This window comes from Apus apus, chromosome 6 (genome assembly GCF_020740795.1).
Source record: "Apus apus isolate bApuApu2 chromosome 6, bApuApu2.pri.cur, whole genome shotgun sequence".
NCBI classification, from domain to species: domain Eukaryota; kingdom Metazoa; phylum Chordata; class Aves; order Apodiformes; family Apodidae; genus Apus; species Apus apus.
The window spans coordinates 7,849,137-7,875,292 of record NC_067287.1 but is presented as its reverse complement, the minus strand read 5'-3'; the positions used below and the strand labels follow the sequence as shown (position 1 = coordinate 7,875,292).

The 26,156-nt window shown below is 38.5% G+C and overlaps 1 protein-coding gene across 3 annotated transcripts in view; it reads right to left on the bottom strand.

Annotated features, from left to right (window-relative positions):
* The window catches only part of NCKAP5 (NCK associated protein 5), a 373,160-nt gene that overhangs the window by 127,545 nt on the left and 219,459 nt on the right, over positions 1–26,156 (bottom strand). For all 3 annotated transcript variants that reach the window (XM_051623988.1, XM_051623986.1, XM_051623987.1), the window contains one exon: positions 12,451–12,541. In XM_051623988.1, coding sequence (XP_051479948.1) covers positions 12,451–12,541 — 91 coding nt within the window. The remainder of the gene's footprint in view (positions 1–12,450; positions 12,542–26,156) is intronic.

The following is a 26,156-nucleotide window of genomic DNA, read 5'->3' as shown; positions in this document are numbered from 1 at the left end:
ACACATCCTGGTTTACTATGACATCTAGTAGAATACCTCAAGATACTTACCAATGTTATCCCTGCTTGAATGTGTTAGTACAGCTCACCTATTTTCAAAACTAGCTTACTGCTGAATTTCAGAATTGCAGGCATGAGCTAAAAAGGTCCCTGACATGTCACCTACCTGGAAAAGCTGCAGAATAGATGAAAACATTACTAACCTTAGACATTGTGCTTAGGCATGCAGTTTGCCAAGGGTGCTGTCCTGTCACGTCAACCAGTTCTACAGGGGTGACATACAGAAAGGTTAGAGTGGAAAATCCACACTCAAGAAAGCAAACAGGTGCTTCTCAAACACCCCTTGTGCTTAAAGGCAAGTCAAGTCAGAGGGAGGATGACAAGGGCTCTTGGAATGACAGAATCCTCTTAAGAGTGAAAAATATGCTAATACCAAAGGCAGCTGCCTGCTGAGGGGAAGCAGGAAGGGGCAGAGAGTTTTGCAAGAGGAAATGTGTATTTCCCCCATGATGTTAATCAAGCCCTACAGAAAGCTCTAGAGTGAGCATGCTGAAGGCAACAATGGCACAGAGCAACTCATTCCTTTTTTTCCCCCTAGGACTCCTATACTTCTTGTGCCACCTCGACTAAAGACCATTTTTTCAATCTTCTAAACAGTCTCTTTTGTATGCCTCACATATTGCACAATTAGAAGCAGGATGGGTTGTCTAGCTGAATAACAAAATACTCTCCAGGTCAGAAATCCAGCAAAGGCAAAGTGCTGTCCTGCTGATCAATGCAGTTTCGTTTCTGTGAGAAAGTAACAGATGGAAATGGTCCTCTGGAAGCAAGCTGCACAGGTAAAAATAATATAAATAATAATAAAAAAGGCAAAATAAAGTGCTTGGCCTCCCCAGACCAGTAAGAGTTTAAGACACATGCCTGTACCACAAGAGGATGCAAACACAGCAGCCTGATGAGTATTCAAAGAGCAGAGGCTCATCTAAATCTCTAATGCTCTGTGTCAAAAAAGAGACAATGAAAATATTAAATATTCAAATCTTACTAAAAGTAAAATAGGCTTATGCTGCTCACTGTAGAACTGTTCCCACGGAAATTAATGAGAAACATACAATCAGGTCCCACACTGTGTAAGCTTCTCAAGTTGGTTTAAGCTGTCACTGTTTTTCTGAAACCAGCAGTATTTTGCAAATCTAAAACAAAGTCCTGCCCTGACCATTATATCTAAGAATTCAGTATATTCTATAAATCAAACAAATAGCACACTGATGGTGAACCCTTTGAACAAACACTACAGGCCCTATAGCCAATAGAAAACAAGAGATGAAAACAGACCCTGCAGTCTGGAAATGGCAAGCTTTCTAGAATCAATGAGAAGACAGGAACCGCTGAAGACACTGGTCTATGAAGCTGTACAATGCAGTGACACAACTGAGACTTAGCAGAAAGCTGGTTTCCAGTTAAATCAAGTTGGAAGGACCAGTATAATGCTCCCTCTTTTCACTAATAAATACAAGAACAATGAATTAAGAGAACATAAAATCCACCTGAAATTCCAAATGATAATTTACTGCAATTCATAGAATACCAAAGAAGCAAGTAGAATATAAAGCCAGTCTTCTCCATTCTGCTCACCTTTGAAAATACTGAACAGAAAAGTGTTTTCATTGTTTATAAACAAAAGGAGTAACTAGAGTGATAGAAAAGATCACATTGAAGCTTTCAAAAGGTAAGAGACCAAACTTCCTATTTCAGAAATTATCTCCTCCTTCATTCCAAGAAAGGCAAAATGCTGACCTTCTGGATACCATATTCTCACTGGGAGCCAGGTTCTTGAATCACAGAGATATTGCAAAGTTCACTGGACAACTGGCTATCATGAGAAAACAACACAGCATAATCTAATCCTGATGTAACTGGACCTGGACTATACAGTACTGAAAATAAACAGCAATATTTCACAAGAACATGTGACAAATTTCTGCTTGAACCAAACAAGAATTAAAGAAAGATCAAGATCTTTGAAATGCTGATTTCCCCAATAAGCGTTGGATGACATTAATTGCTTTTCTGGAAACTGGTAAGTCATAATTAGAGATGACATCTTTGCTTATAGAAGCCAAAGATCATTTTCATGTGATAAACACAAGTCCTCCAGAGAAGTGAAGTGTTTAAGATGCAGTGAGGTAAAGATTCTTCAGATAAAAATGATCTGTATTTCAATTTTGGTTGTCAGATTGTGATGCCTGAGTGGGATTTATTTTTTTTTCTGAACTACTTTTAATTTTTCAGCTTCTGGAACGTATTATAGGCAATGGTTTTATAATGGTTACAAATTCAAACTGCCTGCAATTTTTTTAAAAAACACACTTTAATCACACACTTAACCCAAGGATAAAATATATGTTGAATATATAATTAAACAGTGCTTATGATTTCTCATAACCACTTATTTGAGAAGAAAGCCCTCAAAATTATTCACAGTGTAGCTATTAACAGAGCATAGATAGAGGCAATGGTAACAGGCATCCAAGAATCCAATCCATAATAACCCAAGGTAAGTGGTTAGCTCTGCATCTCAAACATACAGCATTTTCCAAGGTGTCTCAGGAGTTTCCATAGGACTTGCTAAAAAAGATGTGTACTAAATAGTTATCTTTTATTTCAGTGACTGAATCTGGTGATCCAGGTATACTATACACTTCTAAAACTCCTTCCTGCTATAATAAAGGCAGACTCTTAACCCCCAAACCCAAACTGCAATTTACAAATCCACATACAGAATTGTTTATGTAATAACAAATTATGCATGTTGTTTCTTGCAAGGCCCTTCTACAGTCTTGATGTATTGTTAGATAATATACTTTCAGTATCATTTCCACTGCAGACCTCCTAGACTGAAAAGAGAATTTTCAGACTGTTGATGTAGATAAAAACTGCAGATGAGGGCTTCTTTGTACTTTCATGAAAAAAACATCCCCAAGCTATGCATAAGTAGCTGTCCGTACAATCTGAGAAAAGGCAGCAATTGCTCCAAGGACCACTGACTTAAAACTCCACCAAGTTTAAAATAGTTTTCCAGTGGCACCTGGCTTCCCTTTCTCCTCCCACCATGACCTTGTTTTCCTTAATCATAATAAACATTTGCTTACTGTGGCTCAGTCTCTCTTAAACATGCCCTTTGAAATTCTGCAATATCTTTTTGCAATAATTTTACTTTATAACCTATTTCATTTGGCAAAACCTGAGATGAGTAAAAGACACTTGGTATGTTAACTCAGCAATGTGGAGTAAGACTGATGAATTCACAAAGTCTCTCCTGCAAGGTGCTTGGTATAGGAGTAGACACTAATGTCACTGTGACCTGAATATGTCTTTTTCATTTGAAACTTTTTTACATTTATTTTATTTATTTGCTAATGGGAAACCCATTAAACACCACAACCGTGACTGAGAAAACAAGTTACAATATGATTTCTGATTTTACCTTGCTTATTTCTATCTATGCATTCAGCTGTTTTCTCTTGCTTTATTTTCTCCCAATGGGAGGACAGTCTAAAATATAGCTTTGGCTTAAGATAACACATCAGCAAGTGCAATAACACTATTTTTTTGTTTAACAGCTTTTTCTGGATCAAGCTGACCACAACTGAAGAAAAAGAAAGGAATGAACATATGTCACAAAATTTTACAGAAACATCCCAAATTGTTCACAGTTTAACATTACCATTGTCAGGGAAAACATACAAAATTATTCTTTTTCATCTCTGGATTTCACTTGCAAAGCGAACAGAGTGAGCCTCAACATTCCCTAGATGAAGTATGTGTGATGGATAAAAGACTAAAGTCCTTTCTCTGGTTCTGATACGAGCCTCCTACCATCTGCGTATCAATCTAAATGGACTACATATTATTCTTCACTCAAACCCCTCCTCACTAGAGTACAATCTATCACACCTACTGAGAAGTTCTGCAGTAACATTAATAAATTTCCTGATGAGACTTTTATCGGCTGTTCCGTGCATCAGAAACATCTATTTCTTTTGAAGTTCCAATCAAAAAGGACTGTAAAAGAAGAAAACCTTCAGAGTGAAGTTCACTATTAAGTGTACTTATTGGGTCAGTGAGAGTAGATGGAGCTTCTTGTCTTCAGGTTCCCAGCTGAACATCAGGCCTTGGTGTCAAAGTGAACTATGTTAACTTTTCAACCACATGTTGCTGTTGACACCAGCCTGTCTTTACTAAATGGACAGTCACATTACCAGCAGCACCCTGGCTCCTGGCACTTCATCCATCAGAAGCAAAATCACAGACTGGCCATTGTGGAGGTGCCTCTTCCAAGCCAGGTTTCAGGTGTGGTGGCAGGGCAGCGTGGCAGTAGGTCGTTGTGATTTTGTTCTATTGCCATTTCAAAATCGAAGGCTTCAGCTACATTCTGAGCAGCTAAGTGACCAGCAGCAGAAAAAAATCATTCTAGAAGCTAATTATTTCTTTACACGTGTATATATGGTACTACGAGAACAATATGCAGTGTGATTTTTCATGCAGGTATTCTCTAACAAATTGATTCATTATAGTACCACACTTAAAGTAATCATCTTTACTCCCAGGAAACTTATACGCAGCATTTAGACTTTCCTGAAGGAGTTTGTAAGTATTAAAGTAACTACACTTGACTAAAGTGACAGTATTAAAATATCTACCTTTGACTGAAGTACAAACTAGCCATACTTTTCTGAAAACTAAATTCAGCAAATTTTATGTAACAGCAATTAAGGCAACAGAATTACTCTGCATTTAAATTGCTAGCAATAAGCCAATTTTTCTCCCTTTTGCAGCCTTTCACATTTTTTTTCCTCCAATAATGTCTTTTCACTGCTTGGATAAAGGCCAAATTTCTCTTTTTAATGAAATGAAAAACTTGAGTGCAATTTTATTTTGACCACCAGAACACCCCCTAAGTGCCTATACTTGTTGATCCAGTTTTCCATACATGGTTTCTTTAGGGAATGCTACAAAGAAGCTCTAAATGACATACCTGAAAATGAGTATTAGCCAGTATTTTGAAATTACAGCAATATATTGACTAGTCTCCCCATAAGCCAACTGCAGAAGCTGACCTAAGTTACCTGTGGGATTAGGACCAAAAAAAAAAATCAGTGTATTATTACATAACGAGGAAATTTTTTGTAAAAAAAGTTGGCTTTTCTCACAATCTTGTTAGGAAAACTTCTGGAAGAAGCTCAGAACTCATCTTTACATAAAAATAAGTTGAAGCAACAATCATACTGAATTAGATCAAAACTCCAACTTTTCAAATATGTTATTATATCTTAGATCAAAACTGAAAGTAATGTGAGTGTGTATTCTTTCAAAAATAAATATACTGGTAAACTGGCTACTGCGTTCTGTTAAAATAATTTTCAGAGAGAGATCTGTGAATATAACTTCATCTCCCTTTTTCCCCCCCCTCAGAAATTTTCTTTCAGCTTTTTCAAATTTAAAAAATAGCACTGCTTTCTTCTGGTTTGAAAACATAAGTGTATCACAGTACAAAATGCAGTGTGAACAATATCTGTATGGACATGTGAGCAAAGGGAGAGAGCAAGTGACTTGGCTACATATAAGACCCAGCCTTGGAATACAAAAACCTCAAACCAGGACAGGAATACAAACTGTTTTTTCAACTTCTATCACTGGACAGCTGATTGCAGAAAATGGACTCTATTTATTCTTTCTTATTCATTATCCTTACTCAGAAAATGCAAAGGATTATATAGCTAGCAATGTCTCTTATTTCTTTGTCAGACCCTCTTGCCCAACCAGAACCTCTTCAATACCAGCCCAAGATGAGCCATGCTGTGACAGGTCAACAAAGCACACCTGGATCCTGGCAGGGATCTGGAGAGGCTACAAAGAGGTAAGACACCCTTTTAACATCTTCTTTTGGTCAAGAGCCAGAAGACACACTACAGATCTGAGAGCTCTGAAAGCAGTTGCCAGATAGGAGAAAGAGAGCAGGGCTGGAGGTGTCCCAGGGTGCCAGAGCAGCACCGCAGCCCCCAGCTTGGTGCCGCTCGCCGCTCGAGCGGGGCTGCCCAGCCTGGTGTCTGCTCAGCCCTGCTGCTGGGAGCACAGGCTGGGCCCATGTAAGGAGTACATGCAGACACAGCAACACATGCCAAGATACCAGCATCTCTCCAAGCAGCAGAGAGATTGTCTTAAAACTGGTATTTGCTATAAACTCCAGGAGGTTATTCCAGTCTCTTAGGACTGCCAAGCAGAGGTATATTACAGTTGTATTATTTTCTCTCACATACTTCCCCTGAATTAGAAAAAAGACAATGAGAAGAACTCCATTAAGAGCAAGACTAAGGCTGCAGATAACATGCTGTGCATAAATAGGAAGTCCCTGTATGCATTAGGATGACCAGTGTCTGTCAGGCTGTGAACATCATCACCTTGCTTTCCAGTGAGTGCCTCTGAATTTCCCTTATGCCTGTTTTATATGTATGGGGTTCAGGCAATGTATATTGGCTGACTGTTGTGGATTCATTCCAAAAGTAAGAACTAGAAGAAAGATAAAGCAAACACTATGTTGTAGAGGAAAATCTAAATGCATAATTACAATTGTTATAATACCACCAAATCAGTCAATCTTCACCACTTGCTACTGTAGATAGATAGAGGATTCTGGGAAGGAAAGAACAGCTTGTTTTCTGAGAAACAGGTACACAAATGGCACATTTCAGTGATGAGACTTTGTTGCATTAAACGTAACTCCACTGCTCTCTTACTGTAACACTGTAGGGGAAACTACTTGCACATGTGTTTCTTGCAACAAGACTGTAATTTTGAACATTGTCTGAGGAGCATCATCACGCCCCTTGTGGGCAAGAATCCAGTCTCAATTTAGGTAAATATGGGAACAAATATTTATCAGAATCTTTGCAGAGTGGTGGAAAACTACCAGAAGAAACACCATAAGGAATTAGTTGTACTGAGCTAGCTTTGGATTTCTCTGTATGGAAAAGCAGTTGAATATCAACTGCTTGAGCCCTTGACAGCTGGGGATTTCCAGTGGAGCCCTCAAGAGCGTGAGTGGTTCCTCTTCTGTCTTTCTCTGGGAGACACAAAACTGCTAAGCTTTGTCTAGTAATATTCTCCTTAGTCGCTCAGGAGGCCTGGTTGATTCTGTCTCCTGTGTGCACTTCCAGTCCACAGATTCAAGTTTAATTTTAAGGCTGTATTTTCTCTTTCTGCAATAGAAGTTAGCATTAAATATCATGTGGATTTCAGCTAGGGAATTTAACTAGTGCCCTTTTTTCAACTCATGACCCTGTCCCATCTATAATATGTTACATATCATTGGCCTTAACATTATGATTGCATAATTTTGTGTTAAGATAAAATTACATTGCAAATAGACAGTTTTTCTTCTCACGAAAGAGCTGTTAACACCAGCAGCTGTGCAAACTAGAATTGACACTCACAACAAGTGTTCCAGATTTGAGTCTCAAAAAAAACAAAGAATTGGGTTGATCTGGTCAACAACAGCACCTGTAATGTGCCTGTATTGCTTATCTCATCTCCCTGACACTCGCTTCAAAGCAATTGGCAAAACGCTCCAGACTTCATGACTGAGAGCTACAAGTCTTGTAGGACTGGAATAATTTTATCTTGGTATTAAAGTGATCATTATTGAGTCTTCAGAAAGACTCTAAAGTCTTTTTTCTGCTTTGGATAAGGCAGGCACATGCACACATAATTATCACAGAATCTCAGGGGTTGGAATGAACCTTGAAAGATCATCCAGTCCAGCCCCCCTGCCAGAGCAGGATCACCTAGAGCACATCACACAGGAATGTGTCCAGGCGGGTTTTGAATGTCTCCAGAGAAGGAGACTCCACAACCTCTCTGGGCAGCCTATTCCAGGGCTCTGTCATTATATCCAGCCACAGGGCAGGAAACAGAACCAAACTTTCTTATGTTAAAAACCACTCCTGCAGCATGAAGTAATGATTGCACTGGTGGCAATGCCCTGCAAAAAGGACACATGAAGCTGTGTGCCATTCTTCTCATGGTTGTCCTGGTTTGAGCCAGGATGAAGCGAATTTTCCTTTTACTGTTTTGTTTTGTTTTTTTTTTTCTCCAGTGAACTTTTTTTCTAAGTCGAACACAAGTTTTCCAGCTAGTGGACTGGTAACACTTGAAATGTTTATGTTACTGCCAAGAGACCAATGACACTTTGCTCTACTTGTTGAATCTGCTGCTTCAGATACTGCAGCAGCAGAAGACTCATATCTGCAACCCTCCTGCAGGGAGGAGTGGACTAGACAGGTGACAAAACTGACCAAAGAGAGTATTCCATCTCATACATAAAGTCAGGGATCACGAAAGTCAAGCCCCTTCCTTCCTGCTTCTTCTTCCCTTCTCTTCCATCCATGGCTCCCATCTGGGGAGGACTGCATCTGTCCATCACCACTGATCCCCAGGCCTGTGCATCCCTGCCCCTCACAGCTCTCCCCTCAGCTCCTGTCTCTCTGCCGCTCTCTCCGGCAGCTCCGAGACATTTCAGACCTGCTCACAGCTCAGGAGATGCCCTGGGAGCTGCTGGGGGTGAGGGAAGGTGATAGGGGTTTTGTACAATCCTGTATATTTGTATATATTTGTATATATACAAATTTTATCATTAGGATTTTTTTCATTAGGATTTAATTAAAGCTGTCTAGTTTAGTTTTCAATCTAGAAAGTCTCTCTCTTGTTCTCTCTCTCCTTACCTACCTGGGTGGGAGGGGAAAGGGATCAAGAGCATTGTTGTTGGCTTCATTGCCGACCCTGAGTCAAACCACGACAAAGGTGCACACTAAAGCCTGAGAAATCTCAGCTATTATTATGTAAAATGATAACAGAGGAGAATCTTATTTATAATCCTGCTTCTAAATTCATTTACCCTAAAGAAATTACATCATCCATCTGTAGGCCCAGCAAATTAAATTCCCATAGGGCGGCTAGCTCTATGGAAAGGGTTAGAATATTTTGCTTCAAGCCAGAATCCTGGCAAGACCTAACAAAATATTGCAATAATACTGCATGCTCTGGACTCCATCTTATTACTATTCTTCTAACATGATCACTATGCAACAGTTAATGTTCATTAGCAAGAATATTTATTCTGGAGTCAGGCATATTGGTATTAAAATAAGAACTCAATTTCATACATCCCAGAACAATAATTAGATTTGTAAAAAAAACCCAAACAAATATGTAGACAATGGTCAATAGATCAAAAGCATTTATTGCACAGAACTATCTTTTATGACTATTCAGATATTAATGTGAACAGGCTTCACACACTAAAACTAACTTACCATGGTGTCAGTGAATATAGGACATATGTTGATAAGTCTTGTCCTTATTTTTTATGAAATACATAATTGTGACACCACAGTAAACTCTGATACTCTGTTGCAGTGAGTACTGATGATATGGTTCTGACCATATTGTAATCACAGTGAACAGGTATGATTCAGAACATGTTCTATAAAGCAACTGATTGTGGAGGATGGCTTTAAAAAAATGTCAGTATTTATGCATTCAATAAGTTTTGTGTATGAATATGAGTATGAATACACATCACTTGGAATGCAGATGATAAAAATCTTTTTTTCATGTGTTAGCTCACATCTATACTTCATTTACAAATACAGGATGATGATATGGTTATCATGTTCCCAAAAACCTGAATACATCAGTGTTTTTAAGAAACATAGGCTGTACATTCCAGTTCTATTCCCATTTGTGAATTACCCTGTCTGAACGCATTAGGAAAGATACAAATGAAATGCTTTTGTTGCAATATTGATGCCTCTTGCCAAACCTGGACACAGTATTTGCAATAAAATTCATCATATATTTACATGATATGTTTGTCCGTGATTTCCACAGAGTTGCTTTCAATAACATATTAATGATTCATGTAATTATTTATTAATACGTTTTTCAACGTTAAAATACTTTGTAAACATTTCAGATCACAGAGACTTTGCCAACTATTTGTTTTGAAGAGCCCTTCAGGTACTAGCTTGCATTATTACATGGTTGTTGTTTAAATCACACTGTAGCGTTTTCATGGTGTGACTGAATAACGCACTTGCATCAAGTGAACCCAGCTCTGACCTACATAAGCAGGGAGCCATATGAGGGCAGGAATGCACTGTTCTTTCTGCATGTTAATGGAGCCACTCCTTGAAATTCTTAGAAAAAAAACTATTTGTTCAGAACTTTGTCAAAGAAGTGAACAAAAGGGATGTGAGGATTTATGAGTCAAAAAGACATTCAGAAAAAAAAACCCAAGGTTCATGGATATGTTCCATATTCTTGACCTGTTTTACCAATAACAGACTGGTACATGATGCAGTACCCTTGCTATTCCTCCAGGAAGGGAAAAACCACTCTCTTGACTCATGAATTAGGAACAGAAATTCATATGCAAAGAAAATTGCATACTGCCAACAGGATAGAAACGAAAATTGCTAAAAAACAACCTGGCCCTCAGTTTGATGGAAACAAACTAAGGGGCTTTTTTGCTTTTCTTGCTGGAGAGTGCAAAAAAACCACCAAACCAACATCCAAAGAAGCTAAAAACAAACTGTGGTACCTCCTTACTGTGGCCTCCACATTAAGACAGCATAGAGATGCAATTAAACAAATAATTCCTGCTGTCTGTTCTAAACAGACAGACAAATAATCCATCCGAAGGAGAGACTGACACCAGGCCTCCTTCAGAACATCCACTGTGCGGTGGCCGGACTGAGCAGCAAGAATGGATTTAAATTCTGACCCAAGATGAGGGAACTGAGTATCATTTTTGCCCCCCAAAAGGGAAGTGAGTAAAATACAGATGCTTTTATCACCTGTTTCTTAAGGCATAATGTGCCATTATTATTTCAATTAAAAGTTTCATTTTTCCTGAAATTAAATTTTACAGGCTATCATTTTAACAGGAAAAATTTATTATTTTGGAAGGTTCTTTTCCTTTCAATCTAAGTTTAAAATGGAAAATTAATTACAGTGATAAATACTGTTTGATATACATTTTTGTTTAGCTATATTACTGTATTTTTGATCCATCTGTGGTAAGAATGGACTTATATAAGAATTTTTGAAAAGTATTCTATCTGAAAGATTGCTACCTCGTATAGACATTAATATATTAGTTCTCTATTTCATGTCTTTGTATAAAATGCTAATTCTCTTTAAAAAGATACAGGATAGGACTGACTTCATTAAGTGTTTTTTTTTAAGAATTCAGGTGCAGAATATCTTATGAACTGGGACATATCTCATTCCTGCTTCCAGACACTTAAAAAGTCTTCCCACTGCTTCAGGTTCACTGCTTCCAGAATAAAGCAATACATTAGGAGAATATAGAATCATAGAATCATAGAATCCTAGGGGTTGGAAGGGACCTCGAAAGATCATCTAGTCCAACCCCCCTGCCAGAGCAGGGTCACCTAGAGTACATCACACAGGAAGGCATACAGGCGGGTTTTGAATGTCTCCAGCGAAGGAGACTCCACAACCTCTCTGGGCAGCCTGTTCCAGTGCTCTGTCACTCTTACAGTAAAAAAATTTTTCCTGATATTCATCTTAAACCTCCTATGCTCCAACTTGTATCCATTACTCCTTGTCCTATCACTGGTCATCACCGAAAAAAGCTTAACTCCATCGTCTTGACACTCACCCTTTACATATTTGTAAACATTGATGAGGTCCCCCCTCAGTCTCCTTTTCTCCAAACTAAAGAGACCCAGCTCCCTCAGCCTTTCCTCATAAGGAAAAATATAAAAAATATAAAAAATATATAAAAAAATAAAAATAAAAAATAAAATAAAAATAAAAAATATAAAAAATATAAAATTTTTCTTTTTTATAAACAGCATAAACAGACCTGGTCCCCTTTAAAAAGTCTCTGAAACCTTTGCTCTCCTAAATTCTGTCCTGAGACACTCACGCTCTAAACAATGAGGCTGATGAAACAGATCAGCAGCAATAGCAAACTATGGAGCTTGATATGTAAGTCTCACACTCTGAGTGGATAAAATTATCCATCACAATTTGAGGGACAAGTTACCAAAAACATCTGTTTCCTAGAGATGCTGGGATATATTAATTAAAACATTGTTTTATTAAAGTATTCAAAACTAGTTTCTCAGTTCCCTGTTTGCTCTAAGGAGCAACAACTGCAAATAACATAATGACAATGAAAATGTAAAAAATCTTAAGCTCTGCTGAGAGAACACCTGGTAAAACGTAGATGGTACCACCACTTACTTATTCATAACTAATAAACAAACAGAGGAAACAATGTCAGACGTTTCTCTTGGTAGTTCTCTTTGTTTTAGAGAACTCTTCTATCCCAAGAAAACAGGTAATAAGTCACTAATACCTGATATACCTTCATGATATTGACAGTTCCTTCTCCATGCTGGCCTGGGGATCCTTGGTTCTGTAGCAGATTTCTCACTGTCTCCTCCATTCTAGAGAATGAAAATATTTATAAAAATCAACTGTATGGAAAAAAAAATGTAAGTGTTGCATTCACTGGATTTGTTCTTTACAACAGCCTAATGCATCCATGGCTACCATGAAATTAATATTTAAAGACAATCCTGGCCTTATAATGTTCTCATACTCCGTGTTATGAATAACACATTAAGGGCACTCTTTTATCTTTTGAATATGCACGGTAATTAGTTGTATTGTTGAAATCATACTGGAGCTCAGTGACAAAACTTAAAAAGAAATGTGTGCAAAAGATATCACCATGTCAACAGTATAACCAAACACCATGATAAAATCACTGTCATTTAGGAACAAAATCAGTCAGATTAAAAAACAACAACAACCTGCTGTATTTCTAGCCAATTGTCAATTTTGACAAATTTGGACAGATGTCAACTACATTACTAGTATTTACTCTGCATGGTATAGGTGCAGCAGTGTGTGCCAGCACATTTGTTTATAGAGGCACAGCTGCTGAACACAATCGCCCTTCTCTGCCCTGTCAAAGGGATATAAAAAGGAAGTGCAGGCTCCGATCTGGTACCACCATCTCATGAAAACATAATAAACTTCAGTTCCATTAGTGAAACAAGGAAGGTTCCTGCTTCCATTTTAAAAGGATGTTAAAGAGACCATTAGAAGTTGTCTTTGATCTACAGGCATCCATCAAGCATGTTAAAGCTGGTAACCACGCTCTCTCTCCTGAATGGAGGCTGAACAGGATAGAGTTCTGCTCCTTCGCACAATAGGTCTTCCAGGATAAACGGAGGCCACCTACGAAACGCTGGTGCCATTCAAGGTAGACCTGAAATTAAATCCCATGGGCTTAGATGTCACTTACGCTGACCACAAATAAAGGGTCTGGGTCAATAGCTGGTTTCAGCTCTGGGAGTAAGAAGAGGAAAGGGATCAAAACCCAGAGAAGCAGTGATGGATGCAATGACAAAAACACTGTGTTTCAAAAAACAAACAAACAAACAAACAAACAAAAAACCAAAAAAACTGAGTGCCACTTTCAGCCAAAGGTTCTCATGCTTCTCCTCACTCCCCATTACCTCAACCAGATTCTCACCCTTGTACAGATGCTGCTTCAGCTGCTTGGATGCAACAGTTTTTCTCACCCTCCCTTTCTTGTTTTCTGTTCTTTCTGTTTAAGCTGTCTCAATCCCTTGACATAGTTGGAAAAATAACCCAGCTGGAACAAGGGCTGGAGAAGGGAAATCTGCTGAGGCTCAGGTGTGTGGGAGATACAAAGGCATGAGACAGAGAGGAATACCTTAAGCTATATTGCCAGATACACTGTATATTGAAACTGTGACCTTGAAAAAAGAGCCAAGTATTTCTAGGCATGACAGACCAGAAACTGCCCGATGTTGTTTACTTCTACTGCATTTAGGGAAACATGACTTTTGTGTAGCCTTCTTTGCAAATGCAATTGAGTAGAAGAATTATTAACAGCGTATCATTTATTCTTTTATTTCTAAGGCAACAATCCAGTGAGACAGCAAATATTAGCTAACTGCTCTGGCCAAAGGCCAGTAACATTATCTTTGATATAAGCCTCATAGTCTTTCTGTTCTTCCAAGTCTTATCAGAATGAATGGTATTGGCTAAATTAGAAATAACAATGTTTTGCTAGGTTTTCTCCTTTTGAGGCAGTCAGCTATGCTACTTTTTGAGAAACCAGCACTGGGTATTCATTCTACTCAGATGAACACTGACATTTTACTTATTCATATGATGGTTTTTTGTCATTGATGTGCAGGCTTCTACATTGCCAGAATGCCCACAGAATACTTGGACCATCTGTTGACCAAATGTGAATAAAAACAAGCCAGCTCTAATCTCTGCTGCAGACAGTGGTGCAGTTTTTCAGTTGCAGATTGGAACCATTTCTGCTCATAAGCTGACCTTAATCAGATGCCTTTCACACAAAAGAACAAATCATTTTAGTTCATAACATAAATTCCTGTGCAGTCCTACCCAAAAGATTTAATTTCTTAGCATGCTCATAATGTAAACTTAAAATTAATGATGTAATAGAATTCTTAATTACTGTGTTTATATATGCATACACAGTTACAACTTTAGTTCTCAATGAAATTCTTACAAATTAAAAAACAAGCAAAAATGGGAGAAAAAATAGATTCAACTATCCCTAATATCAGAGTTTTTCAGCTTAGGTCTAATAGTATTAATGAAAATACAGTCTAGTTGTATATTAGTATCATCAGTTAAACCTGCTCAGAAAAAAAAAGAATAATTATTAAATTCAATAGGTCATCTTCAGTCAAATTCAGTCAGTCTATTTTAAACAACAGGCCCATCTTGTCAAATAGCCTTACAGGGACTGGTGAGCACACACAGCTTCATGTGGCAATCAGAAACCCCTTCCATCAGAACTCAGATTTCTGCACAACAGAATAATCTTTGTGACAGAACAAAGAGCTCCGTTAAACACCACTGAAACTTTTGCTGTTTTGTTGTTTGCAGCTACTACAGAAGTTTGCAATACTTGACAGCCATAAAAAGACAGGGATAGCAGAGACATTGTCTGCATGGTCTATAAAACCAGCACTCGGGATCTTACAAGCTTTAGGTATCCATGAAATATCTGAAAAAGGGAAAACTAGTTTCTGTCAAACAAGGATGTGAAGTATTCTTACAGTCAAATTTACTGCCAAGTTCTCTTGCAGTTTATAATCATCTGCTTCTTCACTAGCACCCCAGTTGTCCATTTTTAGGAAGGAATGCTTAACAAAACATGGCATAGGATAATAATTGATAATAACCATTTCATATAAATTAGGATCTCTGAAGCATGAATTACCGGCACCCTATTTTAAAAGCAATTTTTATATTATGATCTATAATATTATCCAGAGTGACAGTACATACCAGAAGGATTTAGTATAAATTCTTTTAAGGAATGCAGGAATAGTTGAGTCTCTATAAATTCAACTTAAAATCCTATGTTTTGCTCCCTGAACAAGGCTTCCAAAGGATGTGTGAATTTTGGAAATGAAGCAGAAAAATCAGGAGCATTATGAAAGGCCATTTCTACACATCAGCCCATATTTTCCCCCTTTCTGGTAACCATAAAATGTTATTTTCTCTTTGTCACGATTCTAATATCCTAGATGGAACCACTCCAACACCAGGCACTTGCTGATTACATCTAGAATAGCTACCCCCCCGTCATGTATTCTGGCCTATGCTAAAAAAACTGTTTTGCCAAGTATTCTGTGCATTTTATGTAACTACCAAGCTGTTACAATCCACAAAACCCATCTCTAAAGCTCACCATTCCCGAGTCTACATTCTTCCATCACTGTTTTCCCCTTTCTTTACTGTTCCATTCACTAGTCTATTCATCTGAAGCATCTCACTTGGTACCATTTTTTTGTTTGTTACATCTATTATTTGAATAAACAACTGAAGTTTTCTTAAATCTGAAGTGTTCCTTTATTTCTTTTTTTTTTTTTTAACTACTTTCTTTAGGGGAAAAATAAATTAAATCCAGGTTTGATAGAAACTTCTGATGTTTCTTTACATAATGTCATCTTAGAGTAGGGAAACAGTCCTCCATCAGCCCTAACCTAAGGATAAAATTATCAAAGAATAAAACTCACAAATAAATTAGGCACTCTGAAACCCGAAACTGTTCATGGAATGTAAGAACTTAAGGAGCAGAAAATATGAATGCTAATATGGAAAGCACCGTCAAGATTTCATCTGGAATATTATCTGCAGTTACGATCACCAGTGTTCAGGAGTAGCTCATTCAGACAGGATTCAAGGAAGAGACAGCATCAAGCTTGTCTAGAGGAACTGAGAGTCTGTGTCATGAGAAGAGACTAAACAACTTACTTTGCCAAACGTGAGACCAAGGGCTTACAGAAGTATGACTTCCACAAAAGAATCAGTAAGAAAAAGTAAAATGGGAAAGAAAATCACATCAACTGAAGACCAATGATTGGCAAAACAAATGGGAATATAGTGATTATAAATACATTTAGGCTGGAATTAGGATGTTTTTGATAATTGAAGAAGTTAGACTCTGCCTGCCAGGTAGAGTAACAGGATGACAAATGTAAAGAGTTTTAAGCCAGAGTCAAGCAGTTTATGAAATTACACAACAAGGTCAAGATCCAAGTACTTGAACTTATGATCCACAGGTCCTTGCTGCTATCCCTCCTGAAACAAAATCAGTTATTCCTACATTTAAAAAATAATAGTTTGTCCTGTGCAATTGAGAGAATAACATAAAATTAATTTAACTGCAACATACAGTTTTTTATTTTGGTTTTGTGTGTGCAGGGGGCCAGCAGAAGCTCTGGAAAGGAGGAAACATAATTCCCTGCACAGATGCCAGAAGGAAGCTTCCTTCTTTTTTTTTTTTGCTGCAACTCAAATCTTGTCTGGTAGCCTGTAAGGACCCACCAAGCTGTAGGAGACTTGCTTTTAAGAGTTCTTGCTGTTATGTTTCTGACAGTTCTGCTGCCTCCATCTCCCACCTGGCTCCACTACTACAACTCATGGCATGCACCAGAGCACAGTTTTAACCAGACACAGAGCCAGCTGGGCCTGATGCATCAGTGGTAGGCAGTCCAGCTCTCGACTTTCCCCCATTTTCTCAGGACCATCACCATAAATGGGCATCTCCTTTGTGCTATTCCCTAGCAATTCTGGGACATGGTCAGAAGACCTGACCCCTTTGTGCCACTCCCTGTTCTGTGATTTGAAGAGGACCAAAGCTGTTTCATTGGGAACTTCCCCAAAAATCAATTGACCATACAGGAATTAATCTTTCCTCAAATACACTACTGCAAGAAGTCTCAAGAATTTTCTCATCCCTTCAACTCTGCAGAACCTTCCCCATTTATTTCCCACTTCCCAGAAAGGTCTTTAAGACCCCTTTCAGTTAGGTATATTGATTTCCTTCCTTGAGAGAGATGCTTCTCAGTCTGCCACAGTAATTCCACACATGAAGAGGATTTTTTCTGACCAACCTCTCAGCTGTGAAGGACATAAAGATATTTCCTATCACACTGCAGAGGAACGCTGTTCTCTTCTCCTGTCCTCTGTAGCATATCCCTTAGAGGGTTATGATCTCTCCAGACCTAAAACCTTTCCTTGACAGAGGAAGTTTTCCTTGAAAATAATCTGTCCCATATTGATTCCCCTTCTAGCACAGGGAATAAATATTCTCTATAGCCTGTGCTCTGTTAAGCTGCATCTCACACAGCCCTTTTTATGATTCTCCCTCCAAAGGGCAGATAGCATGTAGTTGCTCCAGCTCTAGAAGGTGCATGACAGTTTTACCCCTTTCTCCCTTAACCTAATGCCTTCTAGATTTTGACAGGTTGGCAGCTACCTTTTGCTGGGTGCTACTACCTTGCTTTTCATCACCCTCAATCTGAGGTGACAGTACTTGTTGGTTACTTCAAATGCACGTCACAAGAATTCCTCCAACTTAATACCAACTTACAGTCTTACAGAAACATGTCCAAAGATTTCTACAGAATCTTAATGCAGCAGCTGAGATTTGTATTCCAGCTTTTCCCATCTCCTTGTGCCATGCAGCAGGTGCAGGACTCTTTTTAAAGTGTTGGAGAAAAATGTCAACTACACATCTTTCTCCATCTTTAGCTTAAGGTACTTCCATGTAATCAATGTTTTCATGTGGGAATTTTCTTCCATCTCCTATCTGTGAGACAGTGAAGCCTCCCACCTCACTCCTAGGCAGTCTGCAGCTTAAGTCTCTTGAATTCTATTATGTATAGCATCCCTGGCGACGTGGCCTGGGTTTCAGCTCCTTGAGCTGTCTAATCCCTCCCTACTGCCTGATCATGGACCAAGGAACAGATTTCTACATGGTTTCTCAGCTCTTTCAGCTCTTGGCTCACCTGTGGATCAGACAGCATTTTTGCCAGCTGGACTTTGGTTGTCTCTTTGGAGACTGCAATCTCTCTGGCTTTGGTGGCAGACTTCTGTGCCTCTGTCCAAGCCTTGCAGCTCTCTCTCCAAATCCACAACCCAACCAACCAAAAAGCTTCTGTCTGTTTCAGCTCCCAGATAAATTTGTTCGCTTACTCTTCTGTAATTTCAGACTTCAGGTTGCCTGCCAGCCACAGCTACAGTCCTGAGCCCCGCTGCTGTCCTCCATGAGCCATGGTGACTCCCCAGGTAAAGTGACCCCCTCTTTCCCAGAACTGTGTCCAAGCCTGCTGTTTTCAGTGCACCTACCATGGAGATCCTGCAGCACATTGCTAGACCACTGCTCCAAATGGGTAGGTAGCCAGGAGTCGCTTCTCCAAAGAATTCAGATATTGAAAATGGATTTTAAAAGAGTGAGGTGAAAAAAGGTACGTGATAAATTTAAAAGAGAACTGACAGATGGGAAATGCTGGAGCTTTGAACCCCAAGGGATTTTCTCTGCATTTTCAGTTCTGCTTAGGTTGTGACATTTGTACATGCCTTATAGCAGTATGCTGGGCAAAGCCTACAGAAGGCACAATATGATCCTTAATATTTCAGCAGGAAAATGAAGTACTTATATCCTTTATAATAGCAACAGAAAGATACACGTATAACCTATAATTTATGTTTATTCTTGGTTTTAATCAGTAGAGATGCTTATCAATCCAGAAACACCAAGGCAAATTATCTTCCTGCAGCACTACCACAGCCCTTTCCCCCAGCACAGGCTCCAAGCACCCAGTTCATCCCCCTGGCATTCACTGGCAAATCCAAACTGCACAAGCCATGCTATTTTCACATACTTATACTAAACCCTGCTTCTAAAAACATACTGAAAACATACTCCAACTTTGCCTGAAGGGCAAGCTATCTAAAGAAGAGTAGCACATGAAATATCTTGTGCATGATAAGGGCAACTATCACAAAGCTGTGTTGGACTGAAAGAGCTCTCAAGGTCTATTTACTCGAGTGGAGAAAGATACTTTCATTGAGTGGACAATATAATCAGGTGCTCTGCTCACTAGCCCATGCCACCACTTGAACGTTAAACAGAAATTTAAGACTGAGCACAACATTTACTCACTTGAATCACTGACCACTGAAAATTTTCAAGATATCCTTAAAATAACGTGACCATGTGCCTTGAGCCTCAGGTAAGTAGGGTAGAATTTTGAAATACCTCAACATTGGAATTTCACTGCAACCACACAAGTCTGAATTCTGTTATCATGCAATGGCAGACCTGACATTTCTCTGAAATTGCTCTAACTACCATCTGAGCCAGGAAACAGACTCCATCGTCTCTTTCAGCCATAGAGATTTTACTCATCAAACTTAGACCTACAGAAAATAGTTTCTGAACTGCAACAGAAACCAGTGGTAATGCTTACTTCTGTGCTGACAGACAGACAAGTGCCATATGGACTGCACGGGTGTCTTCCATCACCAGCCCCATATATTTTTTGCCAGTTACAGGCATGGAGAATTAAACAAAGTAACAGTCCGAGTCTAAGCCTCACAGAAAAGCTTCTCAGAGACAATTGAAAGGATATTTCAAATGTCAAGACTGTCCCTCCTGCAATTCCCCAGTAAAATATTTGCAATTTCAAGACAGGAGATATTTTCATTTACTACAGGTGGAGAGAACCAAATATACACACAGAGCTACTTCATGTGTCAGCTTAAATGTATGCTCATAAGCTTTAACCCTATTCATGCTGGAAGCACCAGAAATAGCCAGTGTTTCAGTGTAACTAAAAGCATCAGAAAAATTACAGACAACTGTGCAAATAATTCCAATATAAAATAATGGCCCTTTACCTTTTTTTCCTGTTTTCTACATTTTAACAAATACTTGTTTTTCCATATTTGCAAATAGAGAGACAGACGGATAGATAGTTCTACCTGCTCCTCCAAATTCATGTATTTAATTTTTAATATAAGCACCCTGATACAAAACTGTTACTGCTTTAAGTTATGTAAGGGAATGTAGAGCCCCTGAAGACCACGACATAGCTACATAAATTTCTGTATGTTTCTCAAGAATAGCAAAAAATGCTATGTGGAGGGAGGCAGCCTTGGTGGGCTTGAGGTACGTACAAGAGAAAGGCAAGATGAAAATTGCATCTGTCATCAACGAGCATTTGAAGAACCCTCCACAATGCAAACAAGCTGCTCTTATACATTTTCACGCTACGTTTTCAGGCTCAGACTGTGCAGTGTTGTGGTAGATACCAACCTGTGCTGCCCAGAGTACAGAAAACAGCTGGAAGAAAGCTAAAAAGAGGAGGGTTGGTTTTACTTTCTGCAGAAATCATCCTGGTTTGTTTTCAGCCTCTCTGACTCCCTAGTGAAGGTTTTCTTAGGCCATCTGATTCTGGACCCCAATCTTAAGCAGTACGTAATATGAAGTTATTTCACTCTCCTCACAGTTCCACCTCTTTGCAAATCTTATGGGAATTTTTCAGGCAGTCCCAAAGTTGAACCCTGGGAAGATGTGGGAAAGGGGGGAAAAGGAAAAAGGAAAAGGAAGAAAAAGTGGGGACTCTTTCATTTCTGCATCATAAAGCACTCCTTATCTTTCTAAACACATTACCCTGTCACAGACATTATTCATTGTATGAAGTAAAAACAGGAACACACCAGAATACGGAGGCTGAAAATACCAAACGTGTCACTATTGAAGCCCATCTCTTTAAATTGCATTATCCTGGAGTTGAACTGAATAAAAACAGAGGAATGTTCCTGTATGTAAGATTTGCACTGAAAAACAGAGAAAGAACTCTGGGTCTTTGCTGCATGTATGTTCTTCCACTACTGCCAGGTCCCATTTTGCCCTTGTTGAAGTCATGCAGAACATTGCACCTGTATCAGATGCAGTGTCTGAAATCTCTCTCACCTCATAGGTTCAGGAGGTAAGTTATATGATGCTAGAAATCCAGTGAGAAGAGGAAAGGACATTGAAAGCATAGCCAGCTGTCAACACGTAAAACAAAAAGGAGAGGCATATCCCTCCCAATAGTTTGGCCCACCAAGTAGAACAATGGGACAAACTAAGAGTTGGACTAGGAGAAGAGAGAAGAAGGAAATACCTATAAACAGAGAGGAAAGCAGAGGGGAAAAAAATCTGACAAAGCATCTTGAGGAGCAAATCGAGGCAAGGAGAACAGCACAATACATAAGGACCAGAAATAAAATCAACAGTAGCATGAAAAATGTAAGAGAACTTGGAGGAGGAGGAGAAGAAAAAAAGGACATGAAAATGCAACCAAGATGTAAGAAAAAAGAAGAAGAATAAAGTAGAACAGCAGTAAAAAAGATGAGCATAACAAGAAGTGAATGGACATTTAGACATCTCTAATGTGTAAATGCTTATTTTAATTATTTGTAACATACTGATACTTCTTTCGCAGAAAAAGGAAAGCCTAATAGCTTGGACTTCCAACAAATCATTTAAAAAGGGTTTAGAGAAGGATTTTCAGTCTATCTACAGCCCTAAATGGAGAATCACAGTATCACTCCCTCCTCCCTGTTCAAGCACTCATTCTTTAATCACCTGTCTTCAGCACAGCAAGGGATATATTTTTAAACTGCTCTGCAGGATTTTAGCCACAAGGCTCCCATTGTGTTTAATGGGAATCCTACAGACAGAGGTCTGTATGAGGTTTTCAAAAGGTACTCCAAAAATCTCTACATAATGCACTAGTTGAACATTACTTTCTTCACTTCTCATATAGGACATGACTAAAATTAAATATTTATAAAAGTAGTATTTATTGGGAAGCTCATCAGTGTTTCCTATAGGGATATTTTCCTTTGTGAAACTGCTTAACATGACTATTTAGGATTTATTTTTTCCACAATATCTAAAACAGAACAAAAGTAACTCAAACCACATTTGCTTCAGAAAGGAAGACCCAGCAGTTAACGGATCAGTCTAAGATTTGAGAAGCCTCTCTTCAAGACTTTACACCATTACAGGATACCTCTGTGGCTTTGTTTTCCTCTGAAAATTGATTTAACAGTTTCTATTCTTAACAGTTTTATGATGATGATAAATACCAGTGAAGCATTAGTCAAAGATTCATCAGGTACAGAAAAAACGCTCCAATATTAATCCCCTCTCTCCCTTTAGGAGGAGGGCTGTTTCCATGATCAGGTCTGAGATAACAGGAAAGTTTTGAGAAATGTAAATACTTCCCACTCTGTACAAAAAAAAATCCCACACACAAAAACTTCATTTCTGTGCTTTTACCTTTTAGAAGCAGCATTCAGAATAAGCCCATGAAGATGAAATTTTAATCAGCTTTCATGCACCCAAACAGTACATCATATTCCATCATCTTTTAGAATATGAACCAAATAGGCTCGGATACATAAAAAGCTTCAGGGATTTCCATTTCAGGGGACAGCTCCTCAGCCTCTTTAATCTGTGCAAAGTAGAACAGCACTGCTGCAGAGAGAAGAAGGCTGGATCATTCACTAGGCTAAAGTTTAGTCAAGGAGCAGCAAATGTAGCATACAGAGTTTACATTTCTAGCTTCAGAAATTAACATCAGATGTAATATCGGTATCAACAGTTTACTATAAACTGTCACCTTATCCACACAATTTGTGCTACCCTGAAAGTGGAAGATACCTTAGGAATACATACCTTTTTTAACATTTATGCTAAGATACCTGAGAATTGGGCTCAGCAAATAAAAAAATTCAGTCATGAACTAGTTAAGCACTTTTTTCCTGGACTTACAGCACAGATACCAGACATAAAGACCTACTATGAAAACCCTGGGAAATACCAGTAACACAAGAAGTTCAGCAAGATTCTGAGTTTATGTCAGTGGAATGCAGAAAAAATACACAGTTCCAGAAGTGACTATGTTTACCATCTTCAAACTGTACCAGCATGAATTATTGCAAAACTGAAAAACTTTGGGCAGAAGTCATTTCATTGAACTTAACGGTTCATTTCATAGAATCAGGGCCCCTGTGAGTTAAGTGAATAGACAGCATGTATTTAAGCTAATCTGGTGGAAACAAAGCCTCACAAGCTTGCTTTACTAAGAAATAATTTAGTAGTTCTCCCGAGGGACTTTTTCCCCCCTCTAACTAATAATCAACAAGAAGAAAAAGATTCTTTTGAATCCTTAATTAAGTATTACAAAAGTTGGAAGAAGACACACTATCTTATGATACACCATTACAATGCAGGAGACCTATTTCTGAAAAACCAATTTAGATATGCATGTTCAGGAGGGGAAAAGGGCAGTAACAACAACAACAAAAAGCCAGAATGATACATGAAAGAAAGGCTGGGTTGAATATTCAGGGAATGCAGCGTAAGTGCTGAACAGCAGCAGCTCACAGTACCAAGGCTTTAAAAATTCCATTTGTTCTTCAGACAGGAAGGACAGTTTAGTTTCACCAGGAGCAAAATGCAACATTGGGCAGGAAATCTTGTGCATGACAGGGGATTATATTAATGTGAGAAGAAAGTGCATCAGGTCCTTTTCTACCCAAAGCTGGGCAGGGAGGAAGGCAGGACTCTCAGCCAGTCATACAAAGGCAATGTAACCTACAGGTACAGGAGACATATAAGACTCCTGCTCGCTTGGTTACAAAGTTAAGCTATGTTTTATGACACAATTATAGTAATTTGCTCAGGTTTTAATGTGGTGTAGCTATAAGGAGAAAAGATCATGCTTATCACAGATGTGACCCAGAGAGGCCAAGTCAGCATTGTGTCCTTCTGCTGCCAAAGAGAAGCTGGGCAGAGGCAAGTGGGGTGCACTCTGGCTAACAGAAACCAGCAAGGGCCAAGCCTCCCAGCATGGAGGCTGCAGGTACTTTGGGAAACATACCTCTTGCCAGCCTAGTTAGCTTTAGATCAGGCAATAGGAGGCAGAAGGAAGAATAAAACAAGAGTGCAAAAGTCATACCTCAGTAAAAAATAATATCCACACCCTGCTGTTGCACACTAGTATAGTGCTTATGGAGTAGATCTATCTGCTGGTCATCTTCAGAGCAAGGACAATCCCACTTGACACAAAATCAAGCATGTCATCTTGCAGAAAATCAAATACTGGCATTGACTGTAAAAGGAAACTAAAATGAAACTGAACTATTTTTGATCATCCACATTCACTTTATTTTACTGATACAATAGTAATTTGTAAATTATCCATATTTGCCTGTTTTATTAGTGTCCTCAAAAGAGCAATTTTTTTTCAAGATTGTTATACGGATGCTGACAGTCTTTTTAGTATCACAGTGCTAGCACAGGATTTTTTTTTACCTTCATTAAGTTTATTGCTAATGATTCATTTCAAGTAATTTCAGATTACTAAAAGGAAGTGTAATAGATTTCCTTAATCTTCATAATCTTAAACCTTCATTCACTGCTCAGGCCATTGAGTGCATTGTATGCTTTGACAAATCGTTTGGCCTGCAAATGACATAAACTAAACCTACTGAAAATAAAATTATTGTTTGCAAAATTAAAAATCAAACAATATTTGTGATTGCTGAAGGAATATGGTAATTCATTTTGCAATAAAGGTCAAATAATTCTGTAAAATACAGGCTTTTTTGTTTTGATATTTGCACTAATGCATCTCTGAATGGAAGACAGTCTAGTGGGAGGAAGACAGATTAATTTAGTATCTAGTAGGGTGACCAGCATTTGACTCCTAACACTATTTGCTAATGACAAATACATCTTAGTTTTATAAATTATGTCCACACCTCTTTGACCAACTTGAAAGCATTTGGATTTTGAACTCATTTGGAAGCAAATCTTTCAACCTATCGCTCTTGAAAAATTACAGAGATAAAGGAAGCTAATGTTAACATAAAATGTAAGCAATCACCTCCTAATTTTATTATTGACTATAGTTGTCATTTCTTAGAGGCTGTTGTTAAGAGTGCTGTTAAGGACCTGCTTTAAAACAAAATAAAGGCAAATACTAATTGCCATAACCCAAGTGATAGAAAGATCTAAGTGCTGAAAAATGGTTAATACACCAAAAAGATTGTCTAAATGTGCTCTAGTACACACCTTCCTTGTAATAAATAAGTTTTCCATTGTAATATAAAAATCACCATATTGCTATATTCTGTAAAATATTTAATGACATAAAGATAACTTATTTTACTTTTATAACTTAATTCACTGCTATCATCACACAATTAAAAAGTCAAATGTGTCCATGTTGCTGCTAGATTACTGCAAACCACAGTTCAGGCATCACTGGATGTGTAATGTCAATGGTGGGTGAGCACTTTCCCTGTCTACTCCTCAGCAACCACTGTTGTGACTGGTCTTTACATGCTCTAGATAAACCTTGTGCCCACTCCTACAACACAGAACTGGATTAAGACAGCAGCTGGCATCACGAGGCCAGGCTCCTCACCAAACAGAGATTCTCCAAAAGCAACATGATTCACAGTAGGTCAAAACTATAAGGCAGGCTTGAGGGTTACAGTCAGTGGAGAAAAGACACCCCACTCTACTCAGCCAGATATGAAACAGCCTATTTAAGAGTTTTAACAAAAAAAACAAATCTAAACCTCAAGGCCGTGAGGATATAAGGTGACAGATGGTGCAGA